Genomic DNA, 21820 nt, shown 5'->3' on the forward strand with positions numbered 1-21820 from the left:
TTCCCCAGAGTACAATGCCCAGAAATGTTTTCTCTACCTGTACCTATATGTCATCTAGTGTCCTGATTTTAAATAGCATCCATCCAACTGCCTACTCAACATCACTACTTGCTCTCTAATAGGCATTTCAAATCATCATGGACAAAAATGAACTCTAGATTTCTTCCCATCCACCCTGCAAAAAAAAACTATGTTCCTTCCTTAGTCTTCCCAATATTGCAGCATATGGGAATGCCATTCTTGCAGCTGCTCAGGATAAAAGAACTTGGTCACACTTAACTCTTTCTTTCTCTCATATCCCACATCTAACCCATTAATAAAACTTGTCAGCTCTACCTTCAAAAACATAATCTTTCCACTTTTCATCACCGCCAACCAATGCCACCATACCAGACCAAGCCACTCACCTGGACTCTTGTAATAGCCTCCTACCTTCTCCTTGATTCCGGCCTTTCCTCCCAACAGTCTATTATCTCCATAGCTGCCACAGTCATCTCTCACATGCTTAAACCCTCCAATGGCTTTCCCTAACACTCCACAATCCTGACTCTGGCTTGCAAGGCCCTACACCACCTCCCTGCATTGTATTGCTACAACCTATTTCCTACTACTCTTCCTCCCATTTGTTTACCATGCTCCAGCCACGCTGGCCTCCTTGCTACTCCTTGAACATCTAGATATATGCTCACCTCACTGCCCACTTACTGTTCCCTCTGCTTGGAACATTCTCTCCCAGATATCCACATGGCTTACTCCCTTATTTCCTTCAGGGAGGCTCTCTTTGACCACCCCATGTGAAAAACAGAAACTCCTCCTTCATCTCCTAAGCCCTGGCACTCCCTGTCCTCCTGTGTTTTCTTCCCATGGTACTTGTCACCAGCTGGCATACATACATATTCAGAAGTAACACACACCCACACCCAATCCTCCATCGTAATGCAAATTCCACAGGACACAAACTTTGTTTTGTTCACTTCTATAAAACAATCTCTGGCATACATTAGGCATTCAATAAATACTTGTTAAATGAATAAATAATGAGGCAGACAGCAAGAGACTGACAGAGTGCACATGAGAAGCAGGAACAATTTAACTATTTCAAAATGTCTGCCATTCCATTTAATGAGCATTTGCCCAGAGCCCTGAGATGGAAGACGTTCATTTACCATTTCCTCAGTTGGATTCAAGTCTTGCATATCTCTCTTACGCAAGTATGCTTGTGATGTGCTAAGGATGATGACAGTACAGTACATTTTTAAATAACATGTTCAACCAAAAAAATGGTCATCTGTTCCAAGGATAGAGAAAAAACTGTCTGTGTTAAACTTTTTGACAAGCATTATTTGGGTGACTTGAGAGATTTTCAAGGCTAATTCTGACTATCTGTGATCTCTGCCTTTAGACCTGATAGTGAAGAATATAGCTCTGTGGTAGAAGCTTGGGCTCTCAGTCAATTTTTGGCTCTGCCATTTATTAGACAGTGTGACACTGGGCAAGTTACTCTCTATAAAGCTTTGTTTCCTCATCTATGAAATGGAAGTCATCACATACCTGCCTTGTAGGGTGGTTATGAGGATTAAACAAGATAATGCAAGTAAAAGCACTGGCGACTGTCATAGGGCAAGTGATGAGTATATGTTAAGGGCTTATTATTATTATAAAGATCTAATGAGGATATTTAACACATCTGAAACCCTTCATCCTTTCTTAAAAGTTGTACAAACTATTTTGTTAGCTCTAAAATCACTCAAGACATAATAATACACTCTTTTTAGGAAAAAGTTACAACCAAAGTCTTCAAAAAGAATAGAATGAGCCATAGATTCAGCAATTCTTATTGTCCAAAATCACACTAGTATCATCTCAATTACATGGTTATAATTCTGGCCAGCTATGGTTTTTGAGTCTTTTGTGAACAATTATACAAATTGCAAATACTTTGAACGATGCCTGACGATCTTTCTTATTAATAGATTCCTTCCTCTGTTGACTGCTGACTGCCTACCTCTCAGGTACTTCCAAACTTGCAAAGAAAATTGGGCACCCATGGTGTGTCAGTCGTCCCCAGACTACTCTCAGATTTGATGATTCAGCAGAATGACTTACAGGACTTAGAAGCTGTTATACTCACAGCTATGATTTATTACAGTGAAAGGATACAGAGCAGGATTAATAAAGGGAAAAAGTGCATTAGGTGGAGTCTGGAGGATACTGGCATCAGTTTCCAAGTGCCCTCTCCCGAGTGAGTTGCAGGAAGCAGGCTTAATCAATCTCCCAGCAACCAACTACAGCAACATGTATGGAGTGGTTTTTTTGACAGGGAAGCTCTCGAGTTTGAGCCCAGGTTTTTTTATGGGGTTCAGTCACCAAATCATCAGAGGCCCAGAAGAAAAGCAGATATTCACCATAATCATTTTCTCTGCAGAAATGATCTAGAAAAGCTGGTACAACATGGCTCAGGGGTCTAGGCATGCAAAACATTGATCAGTTAATAACAAAGGCTCAGTTTCCAGAAGTTTGCCAAAGGCCAGTTATGCAAGTAGACTCTTCTGAAAATGAGCACGATTTGAGCAACTCAGACCTGCTGGGCTAACTCTTTACTATATATGTGGCAGGTTCAGACATACAACTCAGGTTACGAACAGTGACTACAGATCAGGTAAACCACTCAAGAGACACAGTCCACATAGTGGGTCCATTCATCTCTTTCTTACCTCTCTAAGCATATATTACTCCCTCCACATCTATACCTCATTCTAGAGCTTAGCAAAGCACCGGAGAAAGAATTATGTTAAAAGCTTCATAATGAAATAGTCACAGCTACGGCTTTATATCTCATTCTTCCTTTCAAAATCAAAAGTCAAAAGATGAAATATACGGGAGCAGCCTGGTCGCGCAGTGGTTAAGTTTGCACATTCTGCTTCAGCGGTCCAGGGTTCACGGGTTAGGATCCTGGGTGCAGACCTACGCACCGCTTGGCAGGCATCCCACATATAAAGTAGAGGAAGATGGCCACAGATGTTAGCTCAGGGTCAATCTCCCTCAGCAAAAAGAGGAGAATTGGCGGCGGATGTTAGCTTGGGGCTAATCTTCCTCAAAAAAAAAAAAAAAAAAAAAAGATGAAATATACAGCACCAAGACCAATTTCCCAAACTCTATTCCTTCAAGAAATGTTAATAGGTATTGTGCAAATAAAGGGTTCAATAGTCAAGTAAGTTTTGGAAACAATATATACAATATCGCTTGCTTGGAGATTTGTGATGATTTTTAGCATATTAAAAGCTCTGAAAAGTCCTGTTTTAAAAAAATAAACAAAAAACTATTAATTTTGTAAATCCAGCCATTTACTGAATTTCTTTTTCCAGGAATAACTTTGGAGTGGAACTTCTATTAACATCTTATAGAACACTGTTGGGGAAACCCTAGAGTAAACAGATTTTGCCAGAGGTGCTTAAAGGTGGGAAAACATACCAGGATAAAAAATAAGCATGTTGGTACCAACCTGGTCATAACAGAGGTTATCTTGAATATATTTGGATATTCTACTTTTATTATTTTTTCCAATTAACAACTACAAGTTGATTTCATGATTATCTAATGACTGGAACTGAAAGCAATGTTAGCACCAGTGCTGAATAAATTGCCCGTGACAACGCAATCAATAACCAGAAAATGTAATGAGCTGATCAGTTAGGAGGCAAAATTTGATTACATAATGAGATTCAGTAAATTTATTGACTTCTGATTTTGGCAAAGGTACCATTGCTCTTTCAAGCACTCAAGAATAGGCTTATTGTTTCATCAAAGTTTTCAGCCCAAGTAAGGGATAGTCTAATTGTGTCAGGAAAAGAACCAGCAAGCACAAAACGAGAATTCAAGGGAAAGGTGCAAGCACTAATACTGACATTCCAGAAATTACATAGCAGAACTGGCAAAAGTCATCCAGGAAACAATTTATAACCTAAATATAGTTCTCTGGCATAGTTCACATATCTAGAAATGTGTCATTGTTGTTTCCTTTGTCACTGGCTGCTACAAAAGACCATTCTGGGTCACTGATGACACTCATATGTTTTCTCATAATAAAAAGTAGGCTAGAAAGTGGAGATAAACTTCGAAGAGAAAGAGGAAAACAGAAGATTATGAGTCCTCAATCTTCTCTTCCTCAGTTCAAACTTATCCTTTTCTTGCTCTTGATTAATTACCTTCAATATTATTCCCATTCTCACCACTCTTAGACCGCTGGAATATACAGCCTAAATGCTCCACTCATCTTCCCACTTCTCCTTTACTCTAGAGTTCCTATTTCTACCTATCTTCCAGAATTTTCACTATTCATGAGCCTCATCATCACCAGGAAGCAAACAAGGAAAAGAGGTGGAAGCTTCACAAGTAATTCACCATAAAGTATAAATTAATTGTGTCATTTGGAACAACTTTGCTTTTCTTCTAGAATAAATCTAACCAACGTTCTAAGTTTTACATACATATATATATATATATACACCTTTTCACTAAGACAAATGAACAAATGAGAACTGCCAAGTCTTACCTGATGCTTCATGTAATGATTCATGTAGGGGGTTGCCATTCTGCTAACCTTGAGGCAAAACGGACATAGCAAGTTTTTAGTGTTTTCATGGGATGCTCTAAAATGATTTTCTACATCAGCAAATGTTGATGACCTGAATTGGCAAACCTAGAAATATAAAGAAGGTTTAGTTTAACTTGAAAATTTATAACTTATGTGCTGTTATATCAAAGTAGCAATGAGGAGTTCTCTGCTTAGAGGAACATTACGTACTATTAATTCAGCTCTGTTGCCTATACAACCAAGAATCCTATGATTGTGAGTAATAAAGATAATCTTCGAAACAGAAAAGTTATATTTTAAAGTTTAGGAATATATTCTTAAACATAACTAGATCCCCTTCTTTTCAGATCTACTACCCCCTACCTTGACTTGAATTTTCAAACTCTGACACCCCTTGTCTTATAAAATTTTTCTTGCTATATAAAATGGAATATTCTCTTCTTTGGATTTTAAATAGCATCCAGGCTATGACAGAGGCAATTTTATCTTTCTCTTGCTATCTTATTGGGAACCAGTTCAAATTCTGGAAAAACACTGGCCCCAAAGCATTTAGTTGAGTTCCCCATAACTAATAGCATCTCCTATTTCTCTGTCATGTCCATATTCTTCTCTGCACAGTAGGAAAGTCCATATGTTTGTCTTTCTCCAGCAGGGCATTTTGTTTGTCTAGTACAGGTGTCAGCAAACTACGGCCCACAGGCCAAACCCAACCCCTCCTCCCATATATGAGATAAACCAAGAGAGTTTCTGCTGTTGAAGAGGGTCTTCAATTTCAGTAACTCGTTTTCTTCAAATGGTTAAAAAAAATCAAAAGAACAATACTATTTCATAGCACATGAAAATTAAACAAACACCTAAGTAAGTGATAAAACGTGTGTGTACCTGGCAAATATATGGCATTTCACCGGGTTTATGAGTGTCCTTCATATGTTGTAAAAGAGTATGTTCTGTTTCAAATGATAATTCACAGATTTTACAAATAGCTGAAAGTGGGAGAAAAACACATTACACCATTTTAAGGATGTATATAAATAAAAGATTCACTTTGTACATCCATAGCAAGAGCAACAACAAGTAATAACAGGAATAGTAGAGGTGATGGTAGTTCCAACAATTCTATACTTGTTAACTCTGCAGCACTACTTTGCTTGTATTAATTAGCTTACTTAATTCTCATACCATCACCGAGAGAGGTACTGCTATTTTTATCCCCATTTTTCAGACAAGGAACCTGACGCACAGAAAGATTCAGTAACTTGCCTGACATCTCGCAGCTGTATTGAGTCAGAGCTGGGACTGGAATCCAAGATAACTCCAGACTCTGTGCTTTTAACTATTATTGCAGTTACTTTTCTTGTTAGAGTATAAATCAAGACCATTGATTTCATGCTGCAAACCAGGGAATCTGAGTTTTCTAATTGAGCCCCCTACATACAATGCATGTGTTATGCCAAGAAAGTTTCTATTTACAAAAGGGACTTCAATTTTAGTAAGTAATTTTATCGAAAACTTTGTACAGGTTAAGACTTGTTTTTCAATTCTGCCCTCAAATTACAAAGTTCATTTCTTATTCTCATTTTTCTATCAGAATTCTTAAGATTCCTCATAGGTAAGATGATCGAAATCATTACTGTTCAGGACTTCAATGAAATTGTGACTTACTAGAAAACTCATGGGGGGTGTGCGTACTCTCAATGTGACACTGCAGCTGGAATGGTGTGGGATACTGACGGTAGCAGTGCTGACATGTGGTGTGGCTTTCCCAGCTCTCACTGTTCTGCTTCTCAAGTTCCAAATGGTGTTTCATGTGGTTCATAAACCTGTATATGATTGTCAAGAGGTGCAAACACTCAGATTTATAATCAAAGAAAAATCTCGCAAATAAGCATCTGAACCTAAATGTTAAAAATGCAGTTGTAGGGGCCGGCCCCGTGGCCGAGTGGTTAAGTTCGCGCGCTCCGCTGCAGGCGGCCCACTGTTTCGTTGGTTCGAATCCTGGGCGCGGACATGGCACTGCTCATCAAACCACGCTGAGGCAGCGTCCCACGTGCCACAACTAGAAGGACCCACAACGAAGAATATACAACTATGTACTGGGGGGCTTTGGGGAGAAAAAGGAAAAAAATAAAATCTTTAAAAAAAATGCAGTTGTATTACTCAAAATAACCTCTCCAAAGCCATAAAGACTTCTAGAAAAGTGTGCGTATTAAATAATCACTTTCATTCAGTGGCTCAGTAAACATTTTTCTTTGCATCTTTGTTTTAAAATAATTCATTTATATAATTAATAGGAAAGTAATTTGTTATAACTTTTCATCATTTCTCATTAAAAAATTCTTTTGTAAAGAAAAACAGCACGCTTCTTCTCCATACATGAAATATTACTTATATTTTAAAATAAAATACTTAAAGGAAGGAAACCCTACCACCGAAAGCAGCCACAATGCCAGGAGAAAAATCTTTTGAAGGCCTTAAGATAGACAATAGGTTTTAGCTGTTTAAAAGACAAATTATTAGCATTTTTATTTGTGTCTGGGTTTCTAAAGACACGTAATGGCAATTTTAATACCTATAATTACAAGAACCTTTGGTTTTATTTAATGATACTGGTTTACTGTTAGCACAAATGGTGCATTTTAACTCGCAGACTGCGCCCTTTTTAGCCCCATCCATTTTTCAGTGCTACATTCTGCTATGCCAGATGGCCTAAAAGGCTTCTTATGAGAAGGAACTACGACCTTCAATGGCAGAGAAGACAATAAAAACAGGCATATCTGTTTCAAAGGGCTTACTGAAACTTTTTACTGAATTTTATAGTAAAGTTATTCAATCAAAAGAATAATTTTCAGACTGGGTCAAATATTAACAGTTACTCACCATAAGTCCCTAAAGGAAATAATCTTGAAGTGATAATGTCATCAAGCCAGACAGCAATCATCACAGAGGTTTTAACGTTTATCTTTTCACATCTCCAAAACACTACTTCTCTTTAGAGCTGATTATGGGACATTTTGAAATATCTTTTTTCCTTCTTTCATTTTAACATCACCTCTATTAAAATCTATTTTTAAAAATCCTAGTCTTGCCTAAATATTTACATATAAAGGTCACGAGCCATTACTTTTTCAACTCATAACTTTAAGTAATAAAATCTATTGATATAAAATAATCCTTTAAGCAACTGGCTATCTCTCAATTATTACGCTGCCCCCATCAGCAGCGCACACTTCTCAAACCAGTAGAAGGAGATGTGGGTAAGAGCAAACCCCTCACAAGGCTATTCTCAGAAGAAAATAGCCCTAACTGGTTTTGGTGGCACGGTGTAGGAAAAAAAATATCCTACAATATGTTGACATGGCAGAGAGCAGCAATCTTTAGCTATTAGCTTCTACCATCCACTAAAAACCAGCAATTTGCCATCCTAGTTTTTACCATGAAGGTAAATTTTTTTATTGTGCTAACAGTGGTTTATAACATTATATAAATTTCAGGTGTACATTGTTATATTTCGATTTCTGCATAGATTACATCACGTTCACCACCCAGAGACTAGTTACCATCCATCCCCACACACTGTGCCTAATCACCCCTTCCACCCTCCTCCCTCCCCGCTTCCCCACTGGTAACCACCAATCCAATCTCTGTTTCTATGTGTTTCTTTGTCATTGATTTTATCTTCCTACTTATGAGGGAGATCATATGGTATTTGACTTTCTCCCTCCGACTTATTTCCCTTAGCATAATATCCTGAAGGTCCATCCATGTTGTCACAAATGGCTGGATTTCATGGTTTTTTTGTTTTGTTTTGAGGAAGATTAGCCCTGAGCTAACTGCTGCCAATCCTCCTCTTTTTGCTGAGGAAGACTGGCCCTGAGCTAACATCCGTGCCCATCTTCCTCTACTTTATATGTGGGCTGCCTACCACAGCATGGTGTGCCAAGCGGTGCCATGTCCGCACCCGGGATCTGAACTGGCGAACCCCGGGCTGCCGAAGCAGAACGTGCAAACTTAACCACTGCGCCACGGGGACGGCCCGATTTCATGGTTTCTTATGGCTGAGTAGTATTCCATTGTGTATAAACACCACATCTTCTTTATCTCTTTGTCCCTTGATGGGCACCTAGGTTGCTTGCAAGTCTTGGCTATTGTGAATAACGCTGCGATGAACATAGGGGTGCATGTATCTTTATGCATTTGTGTTTTCATGTTCTTTGGATAAATCCCCAGCAGTGGAATAGCTAGATGATATGGTAGATCTATTCTTAATTTTTTGAGGATCTCCATACCGTTTTCCATAGTGGCCAGACCAGTTTGCACTCCCACCTGCAGTGTAAGAGGGTTCCCTTCTCCCTACATCCTCTCCAACACTTGTTTCCTGTCTTGTTAATTATAGCCATTCTGATGGAAGTCAGGTGATATCTCATTGTAGTTTTGATTTGCATTTCCTTGATAGTTAATGATGTTGAACATCGTTTCATGTGTCTGTTGGCTATCTGTATATCTTCTTTGGAGAAATGTCTGTTCAGATCTTTTGACCATTTTTTAATTGGGTTGTCAGTTTTTTGTTGTTGAGATGTATGAGTTTTTTGTATATTTTGGATGTTAACCCCTTGTCAGATATATGGTTTGCAAACATCTCCCAATTGTTAGGTTGGCTTTTTGTTTTGTTGATGGTTTCCTTTGCTGTGCAGAAGCTTTTCCGTTTGATGTAGTCCCATTTGTTTATTTTTTTCTATTGTTTCCCTTGCCTAGCCAGATATGGTACTTGAAAATATGTTGCTAAGACTGATGTCGAAGACCATACTGCCTACGTTTTCTTCTAGAAGTTTAATGGTTCCAGGTCTTTAATCTATTTTGAGTTAATTTTTGTGTATGGTGTAAGATAACGGTCTGCTTTCATTCTTCTGCATGTGGCTGTCCAGTTTTCCCAACATCATTTATTGAAGAAACTTTCCATTCTCCATTGAATGTTCTTGTCTCCCATGTTGAAAATTAGCTGAAAAAACCATAGATGTATGGGTTCATTTCTGGGCTCTCGATTCTGTTCCATTGATCTATGTGTCTGTTTTTGTGCCAGTACCATGCTGTTTTGGTTACTATGGCTTTGTAGCATATTTTGAAATCAGGGAGTGTGATACCTCCAGCTTTGTTCTGTTTTCTCAGGAGTCCTTTGGCTATTGAAGGTCAGATGTTGTTGTTTCATATAAATTTTAGGATTCTTTGTTCTATTTCTGTGAAAAATGTTGTTGGAACTTTGATAGGGATTGCATTGAATCTGTAGACTGCTTTAGGAAGTATTGACATTTTAACGATGTTAATTCTTCCAATCCAAGAGCACGGAATATCTCTCCATTTCTTTGCGTCTTCTTCAATTTCTTTCAATGTTTTATAGTTTTCAAAGTACAGATCTTTCACTTCTTGGGTTAAGTTTATTCCTAGGTACTTTACTCTTTTTGTTGCAATTGCAAATGGGATTGTATTACTAATTCTTCTTTCTGCTACTTCGTTGTTAGTGTATAGAAACACAACTGATTTTTGTATGTTGATTTTGTATCCTGAAACTTGACTGTATTCACTTATTATTTCTAAAAGTTTTTTGGTGGATTCTTTAGGATTTTCTATATATAAATCATGTTATTTGCAAATAGTGACAATTTTACTTCTTCCTTTCCAATTTGGATCACTTTTATCTCTTTTTCTTGCCCGATTGCTCTGGCTAGGACTTCCAAAACTATTTTAAATAAGAGTGGAAGTGGGCGTCCTTGTCTGGTTCCTGTTCTTAGAGGGATAGCTTTCAGTTTTTCTCCACTGAGAATGATATTTGCTGTGGGTTTGTCATATACGGCCTTTATTATGTTGAGGTATTTTCCTTCTATACCCATTTTACTTAGAGTTTTTATCATAAATGGATGCAGTATCTTGTCAAATGCTTTCTCTGCATCTATCGAGATGATCAAGTGATTTTTATTCATTTTGTTAATGTGGTGTAACACGTTGATTGATTTGCACATGAACCATCCCTGCATCCCTGGAATAAATCCCACTTGATCATGGTGTATGATCTTTTTAATGTGTTGTTGTATTTGACTTGCTAGGATTTTGTTGAGGATTTTCGCATTGATGTTCATCAGTGATACTGGCCTGTAATTTTCTTTTTTTGTGTTGTGCTTGTCTGCTTTTGGTATCAGGGTAATGTTGGCTTTGCAGAATGAGTTAGGAAGCCTCCCCTCCTCTTTAATTTTTTGGAAGAGTTTGAGGAGAATAGGTATTAAGTCTTCTTTGAATGTTTGGTAGAATTCACCAGGGAAGCCTCTGGTCCTGGACTTTTATTTTTTGGGAAGTTTTTGATTGCTGTTTCGATCTCCTTACTGGTGATTGGTCTATTCAACTTCTCTATTTCTTCTTCATTCAGTTTTGGAGGGTTATATGATTCTAAGAATTTATCCATTTCTTCTAGATTATCCAATTTGTTGGCATATAGCTTTTCATTGTATTCTCTTATAATCTTTTGTATTTCTGAGGTGTCCATTGTAATTTCTCCTGTTTCATTTCTGATTTTACTTACTTGAGCCTTCTTTCTCTTTTTCTTGGTGAGTCTAGCTAAAAGTTTGTCAATTTTGTTTATCTTTTCAAAGAACCAGCTCTTCGGTTCATTGGTTTTTTCCTATTCTTTTTTTAGTCTCTATTTCATTTATTTCTGCTCTGATTTTTGTTATTTCCTTCCTTTTACTGATTTTTGGCTTCATTTGTTCTTCTTTTCCCAGTTCCTTTAGGCATACTGTTAGAATGCTTATTTGGGATTTTTCTTGTTTGTTGAGGTAGGCCTGTATTGCTATAAACTTTGCTCTTAGAAGCACTTTTGCTGTATCCCATAGATTTTGCCAGTTGTATTATCATTTTCATTTGTCTCCAGGTATTTTTTTTGAGGACTATTAGCCCTGAGCTAACACTGACCATCAATCCTCCTCTTTTTGATGAGGAAGACAGGCCCTGAGCTAACATCTGTGCCCATCTTCCTTTATTTTATATATGGGCCACCTGCCACAGCATGGCTTGATAATCAGTGTATAGGTCTGCACTCGGCATATGAACTGGCAAACCCCAGCCACTGAAGTGGAGTGAGTGAACTTAACTGCTACACCACCGGGCTGGTCCCTGTCTCTAGGTATTTTTTGATTTCTCCTTTGATTTCTTCATTGACTCAATCATTGTTCCATAGTGTTTTGTTTAATCTCCACATATTCATAGCTTTTCCGATTTTCTTCCTGAAGTTGATTTCTAGTTTCATACCTTTTTGGTCAGAAAAGATGGTTGGTATTATTTCAATCTTCTTAAATTTACTGAGACTTGTTTTGTGGTCTAATGTGACCAATCCTGGAGAATGTTCCATTTGCATTTGAAACGAATGTGTATTCTGTGGTTTTTGGATGAAATGTTCTATATACATCTACTAAGTCTATCTGGTCTAATATGTTGTTTAAGGCCAATGTTTCCTTATTGATCTTCTGTTTGGATGATCTATCCATTGGTGTAAGTAGACTGTTAAAGTTACTCACCTCCTCCCACATTTTAAGTTTTTGATATCATATCAAACCTCTTATTTTGTTTATATCCATTACTCTCTTATCATTGAAATAGGTAATTTTAGTACTTTTGACCTTCATATTATCTTCATATGTGGTTGATCTGCTACCTTTACTGTATTTTTGCCTTTACCAGTGATTTTATTGCCCTTTTGGGGATAATTTTCTTATTCCTCTTTGTGGTCTTCTCTTTCCCACTAAAATAAGTCCCTTTAACATTTCTTGTAAAACTGATTTTATTATTCATAAACTCATTTAGTTTTTGCTTGTCTGGGAAACTCTTGATCTCTCCTTCCATTCTGAATGATAACCTTGCTGGGTAGAGTATTCTTGTTTGTAGGGTTTTTCCTTTCAGGACTTTAAATACATCATGCCACTCCCTTCTATCCTGTAAGGTTTCTGCTGGGAAGTCAGCTAATAGTCTGAAGGAGTTTCCTTTGTATGTCACGTTTCCTTTCTCTTGTGGTTCTTAAGACTCCCTCTTTATCTTTAATTTTCCACATTTTAATCATTATGTGTCTTGGTGTGGGCGTCTTTGGGTTTATCTTGTTTGGTGCTCTCTGTGCTTCCAGTACTTGGATGTCTGTTTCCTTCTTTAGGATAGGAAAATTTTCAGCTATTATTTTCTCAAATAGATTCTCTGCCCCTTTGTCTCTCTCTTCTCCTTCTGGGATACCTATAATACAAATGTTAGTGTGCTTGATGTTGTCCCACAGTTCCCTTAGAATGTTTTCATTCTTTTTAAGTCTTTTTTCGTTTATCTTTTCAGCTTGGGTGATTTCCTCTAGTCTTTTGTCCAGCTTGCTGATCTGTATCATCTACTCTGCTATTGAGCCCCTCTAGTGAATTTTTCATTTCCAGTATTGTATTCTTCTTTTCTGATTGGCTCTTTTTTATATTTTCCAATTCTTTGTTGACATTCTCACTGAGTTCATCCATTCTTCTCCCAAGATCAGGGAGCATCCTTATGACCTTTTGTTTGAACTCTTTGTTAGACAGAGTGTTTATTTCTGTTTCATTTAGTTCTTTTCTGGGGTTTTGTCCTGTTCCTTTGCTTGTTTTGTCTCTCTGTGCTTATATTTATGTATTAGGTGGGTCAGCTACATCTCCTGATCTTGGAGAGGTGGCCTTATGTAAGAGATATCTTATGAGGCCCAGCAGTGTGCTTCCCTTTCGTCACCAGTTCCAAATGTTTCAGGAGTGACCCCTGTGTGGGCTATGTGTGTCCTTCTGTTGTGGCAGGGCTGCTCTTACTGCAGGTGCCCAGGGAGGCTAGGTTGTCCCCCTGGCTGGCTGGCTGTAATGCTCGGCTGCGTGTGGCTGCTGGGGTCCCTTCAGTCACTTTATTGGGTTTGGGGAGCCCCAGGACAGATGGTTGCAACATCTAATAGCACATTCCTGTTGCAGTTTTTCTGTTAAGTGAGTAGGCCCTCAGTGTAGCCGGTTGCTAGGCTCAGGGGCTTACAATTGCTGTACGCCTCCAGCCTGCAAGGCTGTTGTCAGCTCTCTCAGGATTGCAGCAGAGTTAGGCTGGCCCCAGTACAGGAGCACCTAATTGTTTCAGGCTTTGGAAGGTGGGGCTGATCCCCTATGTGGCTGTTTGAGAGGCACAGGTCTTCTGCCACTGACAAGCCCCATGGCCCACAGGTCCACACACACCATCAACACAGTCCTGGCTTGTGCACATGTCCTGTTCCCCTGGAGCAGACCCAGTCATCCCACTGCAGAGGCATCCACACACCCCATCAATGCCCCACACACTCCACTCGCTCCTCATGCACATGAGGATGTGATGTTTAACACATAAAACATCTTTGGTTATTCAGTGTTTAATGCTCAGGTTTCATTTACTAAATAATAAGTCAAAAAATGCCACAAAATTTCTAGATAGTCTGATAATCTAGAAATCTGTAACCAGTCTTTTGAAATAAAAAGAAAAAATTTCATGTTTAACACCAAGTGGGCTAATCTTGAAGAAACACCCGCAGAGTTATTGCTGAAAGAACTTCTAATATCATATGCATATTTAAGTATAACGGGAAACTTAACAAGTGAACCACTTTTCTATGCATTTTTCCAGGCTTACTAACATTTTCTGATGTATTTTACTGTAAAAACATGGAAGGAAGTCACAGAGTTCTATCATAACATTGTTTCAGTGTTACACCTCTTAAGGCACAATTTCTCTTCTGTTAAGCTACTGGGATCATTAGCAACTGATGGCTGTGAGGGGTGATAAAAGGAGGTAAAGAAGTATGAAAACTCACATGAATAATACATGTGGAAGATCTTTGAAAACCATAAAGCACTAACCATAAACAGAGCATTCATAATTGTTTTAGGTTTATATTACAGTATATTTCTTTTTTTTTTTTAAAGATTTTATTTTTTTCCTTTTTCATCCCAAAGCCCCCCAGTACATAGTTGCATATTCTTCGTTGTGGGTACTTCTAGTTGTGGCATGTGGGACGCTGCCTCAGCGTGGTTTGATGAGCAGTGTCATGTCCGCACCCAGGATTCGAACCAACGAAACACTGGGCCGCCTGCAGCGGAGCGCGCGAACTTAACCACTCTGCCACGGGGCCAGCCCCTATATTACAGTATATTTCAACGTTTTTGTAATGTATTTCATTTTGGACCCAAGAATTCTCCAGAAAATAAATGCTGGGCTTAGAAATGACCTATATGATGCTTAAGAATGCTAGTCACAAGTGATGGTTATCAAGGGTAAATATTTTTAAAAGTTTGTATATGTGTGTGTGTGTGTGTCACGATATAGGTACATATATACCTATACATACATATATCTCACCTAAGTACACTGATGTCTGCAATTTACTCTGAAAAGTATCAAAAAAATCAGCTGGGTCTATGGATAAATAGTTATGTGGTAACACAAGTACAGTAAAATATTAACAGTAGAACTGAGGTAGTTAATATACAGATGTTCACTGTAGAAATTTTTCAACTTTGCTGAATATCTGAAAATTTTTATAATAAAATATTGGAAAAACAATGCCAAGCTATAAAACCAATGAAAAATGCTAGTCAATATGTCTTGTTACTATCTCACTTAAGATGATATATATGTAATATACCACATAACTCAAAGACTGCAAAGTATAAGTTCCTAAAAATTAAAGCATACATGTATAAATCTTCAGAATTCCATTGAGAATTAAATCTCTACTTTTAAAATGTGTTAAGTTATAAAATCAAACAGGCATGTTTCATAAAACTTTAAAGATCACCAAAAAAGATCACTTTTTCTGCAAGGTAAATGTGCTAAAAATTATAAATGTGAATTAAAAATTTAGAGCATTAAATGTAGATGGTATGGAAAAGGTCAAACTGGATAAAGTGGTTCTTCTTGTGATAGGAAAAGTAAGATTCAAAAACAGCTAAAAAATAACAATGTCACATGAAAACTCCTAGTTCTATGATAAATATAGAGAAAAGAAGTAATTTTCCCCTAGGTTAAAACAAACTTTGTCATTTCTTAAGCTATTTGAAAGAAACACAACTACGTGGATCCAAGTGTCAAACTCCTAAGATACAAGCAAGGACAAAAGCTTTTCAGCTTGATAATCTGTCTCTGTTCTTAGTAGAAAGTGGTAAAATTGCTTATCTAGGATAGCACTGAAAAGGAAACATACAAGGTTTACATCTGCAGCATTCCAGTATTCAAACAGAAATAGAAATAAGTATTTACATACCTAATATTATTTTTAAGAACTTTCAAGCAACTGAAGCATTTAAAGGTTGTGTAAGTCTTCTGTTCATCGTCAACAGCTCCTTCATGTCTTCCGTAGTAAAAGTCACTAACTAACATGATCAATTTTCCTTTCTCTGCACCAGTCTTATTTTTATTTTCAGTACTTGAAAGTTCTACTTTAACCATTTCCAAAAATTTATTTACCATGTCTGGACAACAACGCTGAAAGAGAAAAAAATACATAAGCCTTACTTATATCTTTTTAAAAAATTACATTTCAAAAAATGTTTCTGTGTTTATAAACTAGGGTCAGCTCACACAGAACTATGTTTGGCAATATATCTGGAAAGATGGTCGCCAAAATGTTGGCTTCTTCCTTCATGTAGTCTAAAAGATTCAAACAAATACCTATTATCTTCATAAGGAAATGACTTCAAAAACAAATGGAAAACTTTAAGATCATGGATGGCTATACAGTCATCCCTTGGTATCCAGGAGGAATTGTTTCCAGGCCCCCCCACAATACCACATCCGCGGATGCTCAAGCTCCTTACATAAGATGGCAGAGTACTTGCATATAACCTACGCACATCCTCCCCATACTTTAAATCATCTCTAGATTACTTATAATACCTAGTGCGATGTAAATGCTATGTAAATAGTTGTTATACTGTATTATTTAGGGACTAATGATAAGAAAAACAGGTCCGTACACATTCAGTTACAGATGCAACCATTGTAGGCCTTTGGATCTGTGGCTGGCTGAATACACAGATGCAGAACATGCCGATATGGAGAGCTGCCTGTATATCTAAACCTTTTTCCTCACAATTCAACTTTTCAGATGTAAATATTTAACAATAATTTGTTCCTTTGCCAAAAATCATACGTTTCATATCTGTGTGCCGATACAGCTTAAAAGGAAAGACAGTTTTATTTGCCATTAACTATCAAATAAGATAGTTAGTATTGCTTAACTATCAAATAAGACAGTAGCATTTCAGTAAAGCCTGGCTGGAACTGGACTTTGAGCACAAGTAACCTGCCATTCTCCCGACTCAAGGTGCTAGAAAATGCATGGGACACAAAGAAAGAAGCATTAGTTACAACCTGAAAACCTCAATACATTCTGTCTAGAATGATGAAATACCTGAAGGGGAAATTTACCTCATGAATAAAGTCAAGACCTCATATAAACTGAGCCTAATTTCATACATGAGCTTTTTATTTTCAATGAGATAAAATGAATTCATTTATTGTACACACTTTTCAGTTGTAGAATTTCTCTAGAAGAATTCTTTAAGAATATCTAGAGAGCAAAAATATAAACTTTCCTAAAAACCCAAACTACATACACACAATGTAACTACAAGGTGAAAGACTTAAAAAATAAAGAAAGCATAACACAAAATTGTGACAGAATCAAGACCAATTAAATCTATCCTATCAATGAATGCAAAAGAGTTTAACTTAAGTACTAAAAAAAGAAATTCCACGTAGGATCACAAAAGAAAACACAACTCTTGTGTTAGCAAGACACGTAACAAAAACAAAGTTATTTGGAAGGGTTGAAAATAAAAAGATAAAGAATATACAGGCCAATGGAAATAATAAGATATCAAGGATTGTGAGTCTGATATCAAACAAAATTGAATCCAGGGCAAAAAGGAAACACTGTATTCAAATGCTAAAGGGCACATTCAGAATGAAGTTCAAAGAGAGAGATCCATCTATATCCTAAATAGTAACAACCATAAAACAGAATTGGAAGATATCAAAGAAAGCAGTGGTAATGTGAGACTCTAAGACTTTTCTCGAACCATGACAGAGAAAGCAGACAAATATAAGTAAAGATATAGGAACCCAAATGACATATTAGTACATTAGATCTGACTGATAACTAACAAATTTCATACCCTAAAAACAAATAACACCCCTTCTTTTCAAGTTTCCATGTAACATTCAAGAAAATAGCCCCTACAATTTTCAAAATGGGGAGGAAAGCGTGAAAATCTGGGCTTTGCCATCAAAGACATTGAGATTTGAGGGGCCGGCCCGGTGGCGCAGCGGTTAAGTTCGCACATTCCGCTTCTCAGCAGCCCAGGGTTCGCTGGTTTGGATCCTGGGTGCGGACGTGGCACCGCTTGGCAAGCCATGCTGTGGTAGGCATCCCACATATAAAACAGAGGAAGATGGGCATAGATGTTAGCTTAGGGCCAGTCTTCCTCAGCAAAAAGAGATGGATTGACAGTAGTTAGCTCAGGGTTAATCTTTCTCAAAAAAAAAAGTGAGATTTGAATCTCAGCTATGCCAATCAACTGGCTATTAAAACAAAGAAAAAGATCTATCCTAAAGAATTTTCTAAGGATTAAATGAAATAATATTTTCAAGTTTAGTACTGTGTCTTAGATCAGTAGGATATTTGACTTACACTCTAAATATTCTTCTTTTGGAAGAAAACATTATCTCTGGGGTATTATAATCTACTTATCTATAATAAAAGCAAAAGATCAGTCACAAATAGTCGAAAACACATTTTTCTCAAAATGGACATCCTTATTGTAATATTATAAAAATTTAACTGATAAATAAAGATGTACAAGATAAAATGTAAATGTCTCTCAAGTTTTACACTTAGCAAAAAGGCCAAGAAGCAAAACGTCTCTCATAGTTTTAATCAAAAAGAATGCCACAACAAATAAACCTACATTTTAGAGAAAGCCATTTTCTCCAGGTGCAGAAGTATATATAATATGCTATGATTTCTGTATAAAATAAATGGAAAATAAGAATATTCATGTATGTCTGTATAGGCAGAAAGTAAGTCAGAGGATACAAAACAATTTAATAAGAAGTTATTTCCTGGGGCTGAGTGGTTAAGTTCGCATGCTCTGATTTGGCAGCCTGGGGTTTGCCGGTTCGGATCCTGGGCACGGGCCTAAACACTGCTCCTCAGGCTGTGCTGTGGCGGCATCCCACACAGAGGAACTGGAATGACTTAGAACTAGGATATACAACTGTGTGCTGGGGCTTTGGGGGGAAAAAGAAAAAGGAAGATTGGCAACAGATGTTAGCTCAGGGCCAATCTCACCAAAAAAGTTGCAATAAAAAAAATTCCTTTGTGAGTCGTATTGGGAACCAGGCTAATCGAGGGACGGGGTGAGATTTTTCACTGCATGCCTTCTTACACTCTTTGAATCACGTGACTATATTACCCCCCCCATTAAATAAACTAAAGATAACTAAAAAACGCAGCCTTCTCTTTTCCCTATCTACAATGTAAAATGTAAAAACATCAAGTATCTCTACAGAATATTACATAAATAGGAAAAGTGAAAGCGCTTGTAGAAGTTGCTTCTTAACTGAAACCAAAACAGCTAACAGGAGTCACACCCAGGGACGTGGAAACAGTGATAGATCAAATATACTTTTGCCAAACAATAAAGAGATGGTATTTGGAATTTCATAATGCTCCTTTCCTTTCTATATTTTTTTGTAAAAGGTTGAATTTCAATGAAAAATTTGCCAATCTTTGAAATAGCGAGCAATAACTTTTCCTAAGTGGCTTCTTTGCCTTGCACTCTTCTCAGGCCTTCTACCTTGCATATATCTACATTGCCTTCTTTCTTGCCTCCTTTCCTCCTTCCTGCTGTGTATACGGGGCATGCAAGAACAATACAGACTACCTTTCCACGGACACACAGAACACTGTGAGAGCTACTAAAATATTTTCAGTGGAGTGATACCTAAACCGCATACTTCATTAGTACTTTGAAAATTACCTAAAACCTAATTTCAAGAGCTTCCTACGCCAATATAAAGCTGGAATTAATCTATAACTACACAAACTATATTCTGGATTGAGTTAAAGCCGTCATTTCATAGTAAACGCTCCACCATTACTTTCCATCCGAGTGTTTAAAATTAAAATGCAAGACTAAGATTTTCATTGAGTAATGTGACATGAATATGTCACCATGGACAAAAAATAAGGTAAAAAAACAATTTTTAAGTTACATTAAAGACTAAGCACCTAATAAAGTGCTTTCTTTATAAGAATTTTGAAGAATGGCATGACCGAGTCAACAAAATATTCTGATTAAAACATTATTTTCATTAAAAATGAAAATACAGTATGCATGGACTATAGTATATATAAACTTAATTTTTAAATTTTGATTGAGAAGGATTTTAAAATCTTGTGTAAAGATAATCATTATGAATTTCAATTTTCGTTAAGTTATATGAAAACACCAATGAGAAGATTCCTTATCTAAATATGTGGACAAACTAGCATTTATTAGATAGCAATCCTTAATGTTACAGAGATTTGTGAATATTTAAAAAAATCTAATTTTGAAAAAGTTTTACCTTCATGTGATATTTCAAAGGATCCAAAAGATTGAACTGAACATTGCACTTCGGACAAGATCTTAGAAACGGTGTTCCAGTTTTATGGTGAGTTGATGAGGTATTTGTACCTAAAATAAATTAAGGACTTTTATGACTCAAATTCTTCTTTCTTAAACCTTCAACAAGCAGTAATAATGGTTTTAAAATTCACCACAATTTCTAAAATTTATGTATAAATAATACAATTTTTTAATACGCCAGCTTCATATTTACCTTTTGATATCATAACGTGGGAGGGTGTCACTGAAGGAGAGTTCGCTAAAGACAATGAAGTGCAAGGATTTTTTTCAGGAATACCTTCACTGATCTTGCGCTTTTTTGGATTAACACTGTTTACTTTAGCAGTAGAAGGACGTTTTAATATAGGCAGAGTTTCATCCAAAGCTGCAACGATCGAAATGGTGGGAAAGATATTTGTAAATGCTTCAGTTTAGAACATTACTTACAAATACTACTAAAATGGCCTTACATTTAAAATTAGGGAAAAATACTTTGGAGCTAAATTACCGATAATATAATGAAATTACAATATTATACAAAGGACAACAAATAATGATCCAAATTTTTATGATCAATAGGTAGAAAGAAATTGCACAACAGCTATTATGGACTACGAATATTCGAACAATTCATGAAATAAACTTCTTATGCAAGAAAATCCTACAGATGCTTTCAATTGAAGAAATACATAAATAGGCATCACGAAAGAAGTCAGACCAAAAAAATTCCAAACAAGAAAAAGAGAAAAAAAATTGAAGTACAGAGAACACTTTAAGCTCAGTTCCAAAAGATGAATTTATCTTTAGATGCTTAAATACATTTGAGCTTATAAACAAAAACAATTTCTATTCTAAAAATATAGACAAATCCTTTAAAATACTTTAAAAAAACTTCAGATGTCTATTGGAAATCTCAAGTTGGCTCTTTCTCCACTTAACCTGATAGGTGGTTTAAATTATGTATCTATTCCCTATGTACAAAGTAGAAATAACTATTCTTTTTGTGTGTGTGTGTGATTTTATGTTTTTCCTTTTCCTCCCCAAAGCCCCCGGGTACATAGTTGTATATTCTTCGTTGTGGGTCCTTCTAGTTGTGGCATGTGAGATGCTGCCTCAGCGTGGTTTGATGAGCAGTGCCATGTCCACGCCCAGGATTCGAACCAACGAAACACTGGGCCGCCTGCAGCGGAGCGCGTGAACCTAACCACTCGGCCATGGGGCCAGCCCCAAAAATAACTATTCTTGAATGATACTACCTCACTCATTCATATGAAACGGCTTGGAGTTAGTATAATGGCTTTCAAATTATGTTCCCCTGAGCCTAATGATTCTGTCTTAGGAAACAGAGTGGGCATATCAGATAGACAAACTCTCCTTTTACCTTTTTTTTCAGACTTTTACATAAAATTTTGTTTGAATAGAAATTTCATTGATAAAAATAGTTTTGAGTTTGAAAACCATCACCTTAAAAGCTAAAGGATTATGTAATCTAGGGCATTTGCAAGAGAAGTGGGGC

The 21820-nt window shown here is 36.9% G+C and overlaps 1 protein-coding gene across 1 annotated transcript in view; it reads right to left on the reverse strand.

Moving 5' to 3' along the window:
• Positions 1-21820, reverse strand: part of ZNF280C (zinc finger protein 280C) — a 129356-nt gene that overhangs the window by 82264 nt on the left and 25272 nt on the right. The window contains exons 8-13 of the mRNA XM_014852962.3: positions 20519-20689; positions 20264-20373; positions 15894-16114; positions 6257-6414; positions 5477-5577; positions 4553-4699 (exon numbers count right to left, since the gene is read on the reverse strand). Coding sequence (XP_014708448.1) covers positions 4553-4699; positions 5477-5577; positions 6257-6414; positions 15894-16114; positions 20264-20373; positions 20519-20689 — 908 coding nt within the window. The remainder of the gene's footprint in view (positions 1-4552; positions 4700-5476; positions 5578-6256; positions 6415-15893; positions 16115-20263; positions 20374-20518; positions 20690-21820) is intronic.

Source organism: Equus asinus, chromosome X, assembly GCF_041296235.1.
Source record: "Equus asinus isolate D_3611 breed Donkey chromosome X, EquAss-T2T_v2, whole genome shotgun sequence".
NCBI classification, from domain to species: domain Eukaryota; kingdom Metazoa; phylum Chordata; class Mammalia; order Perissodactyla; family Equidae; genus Equus; species Equus asinus.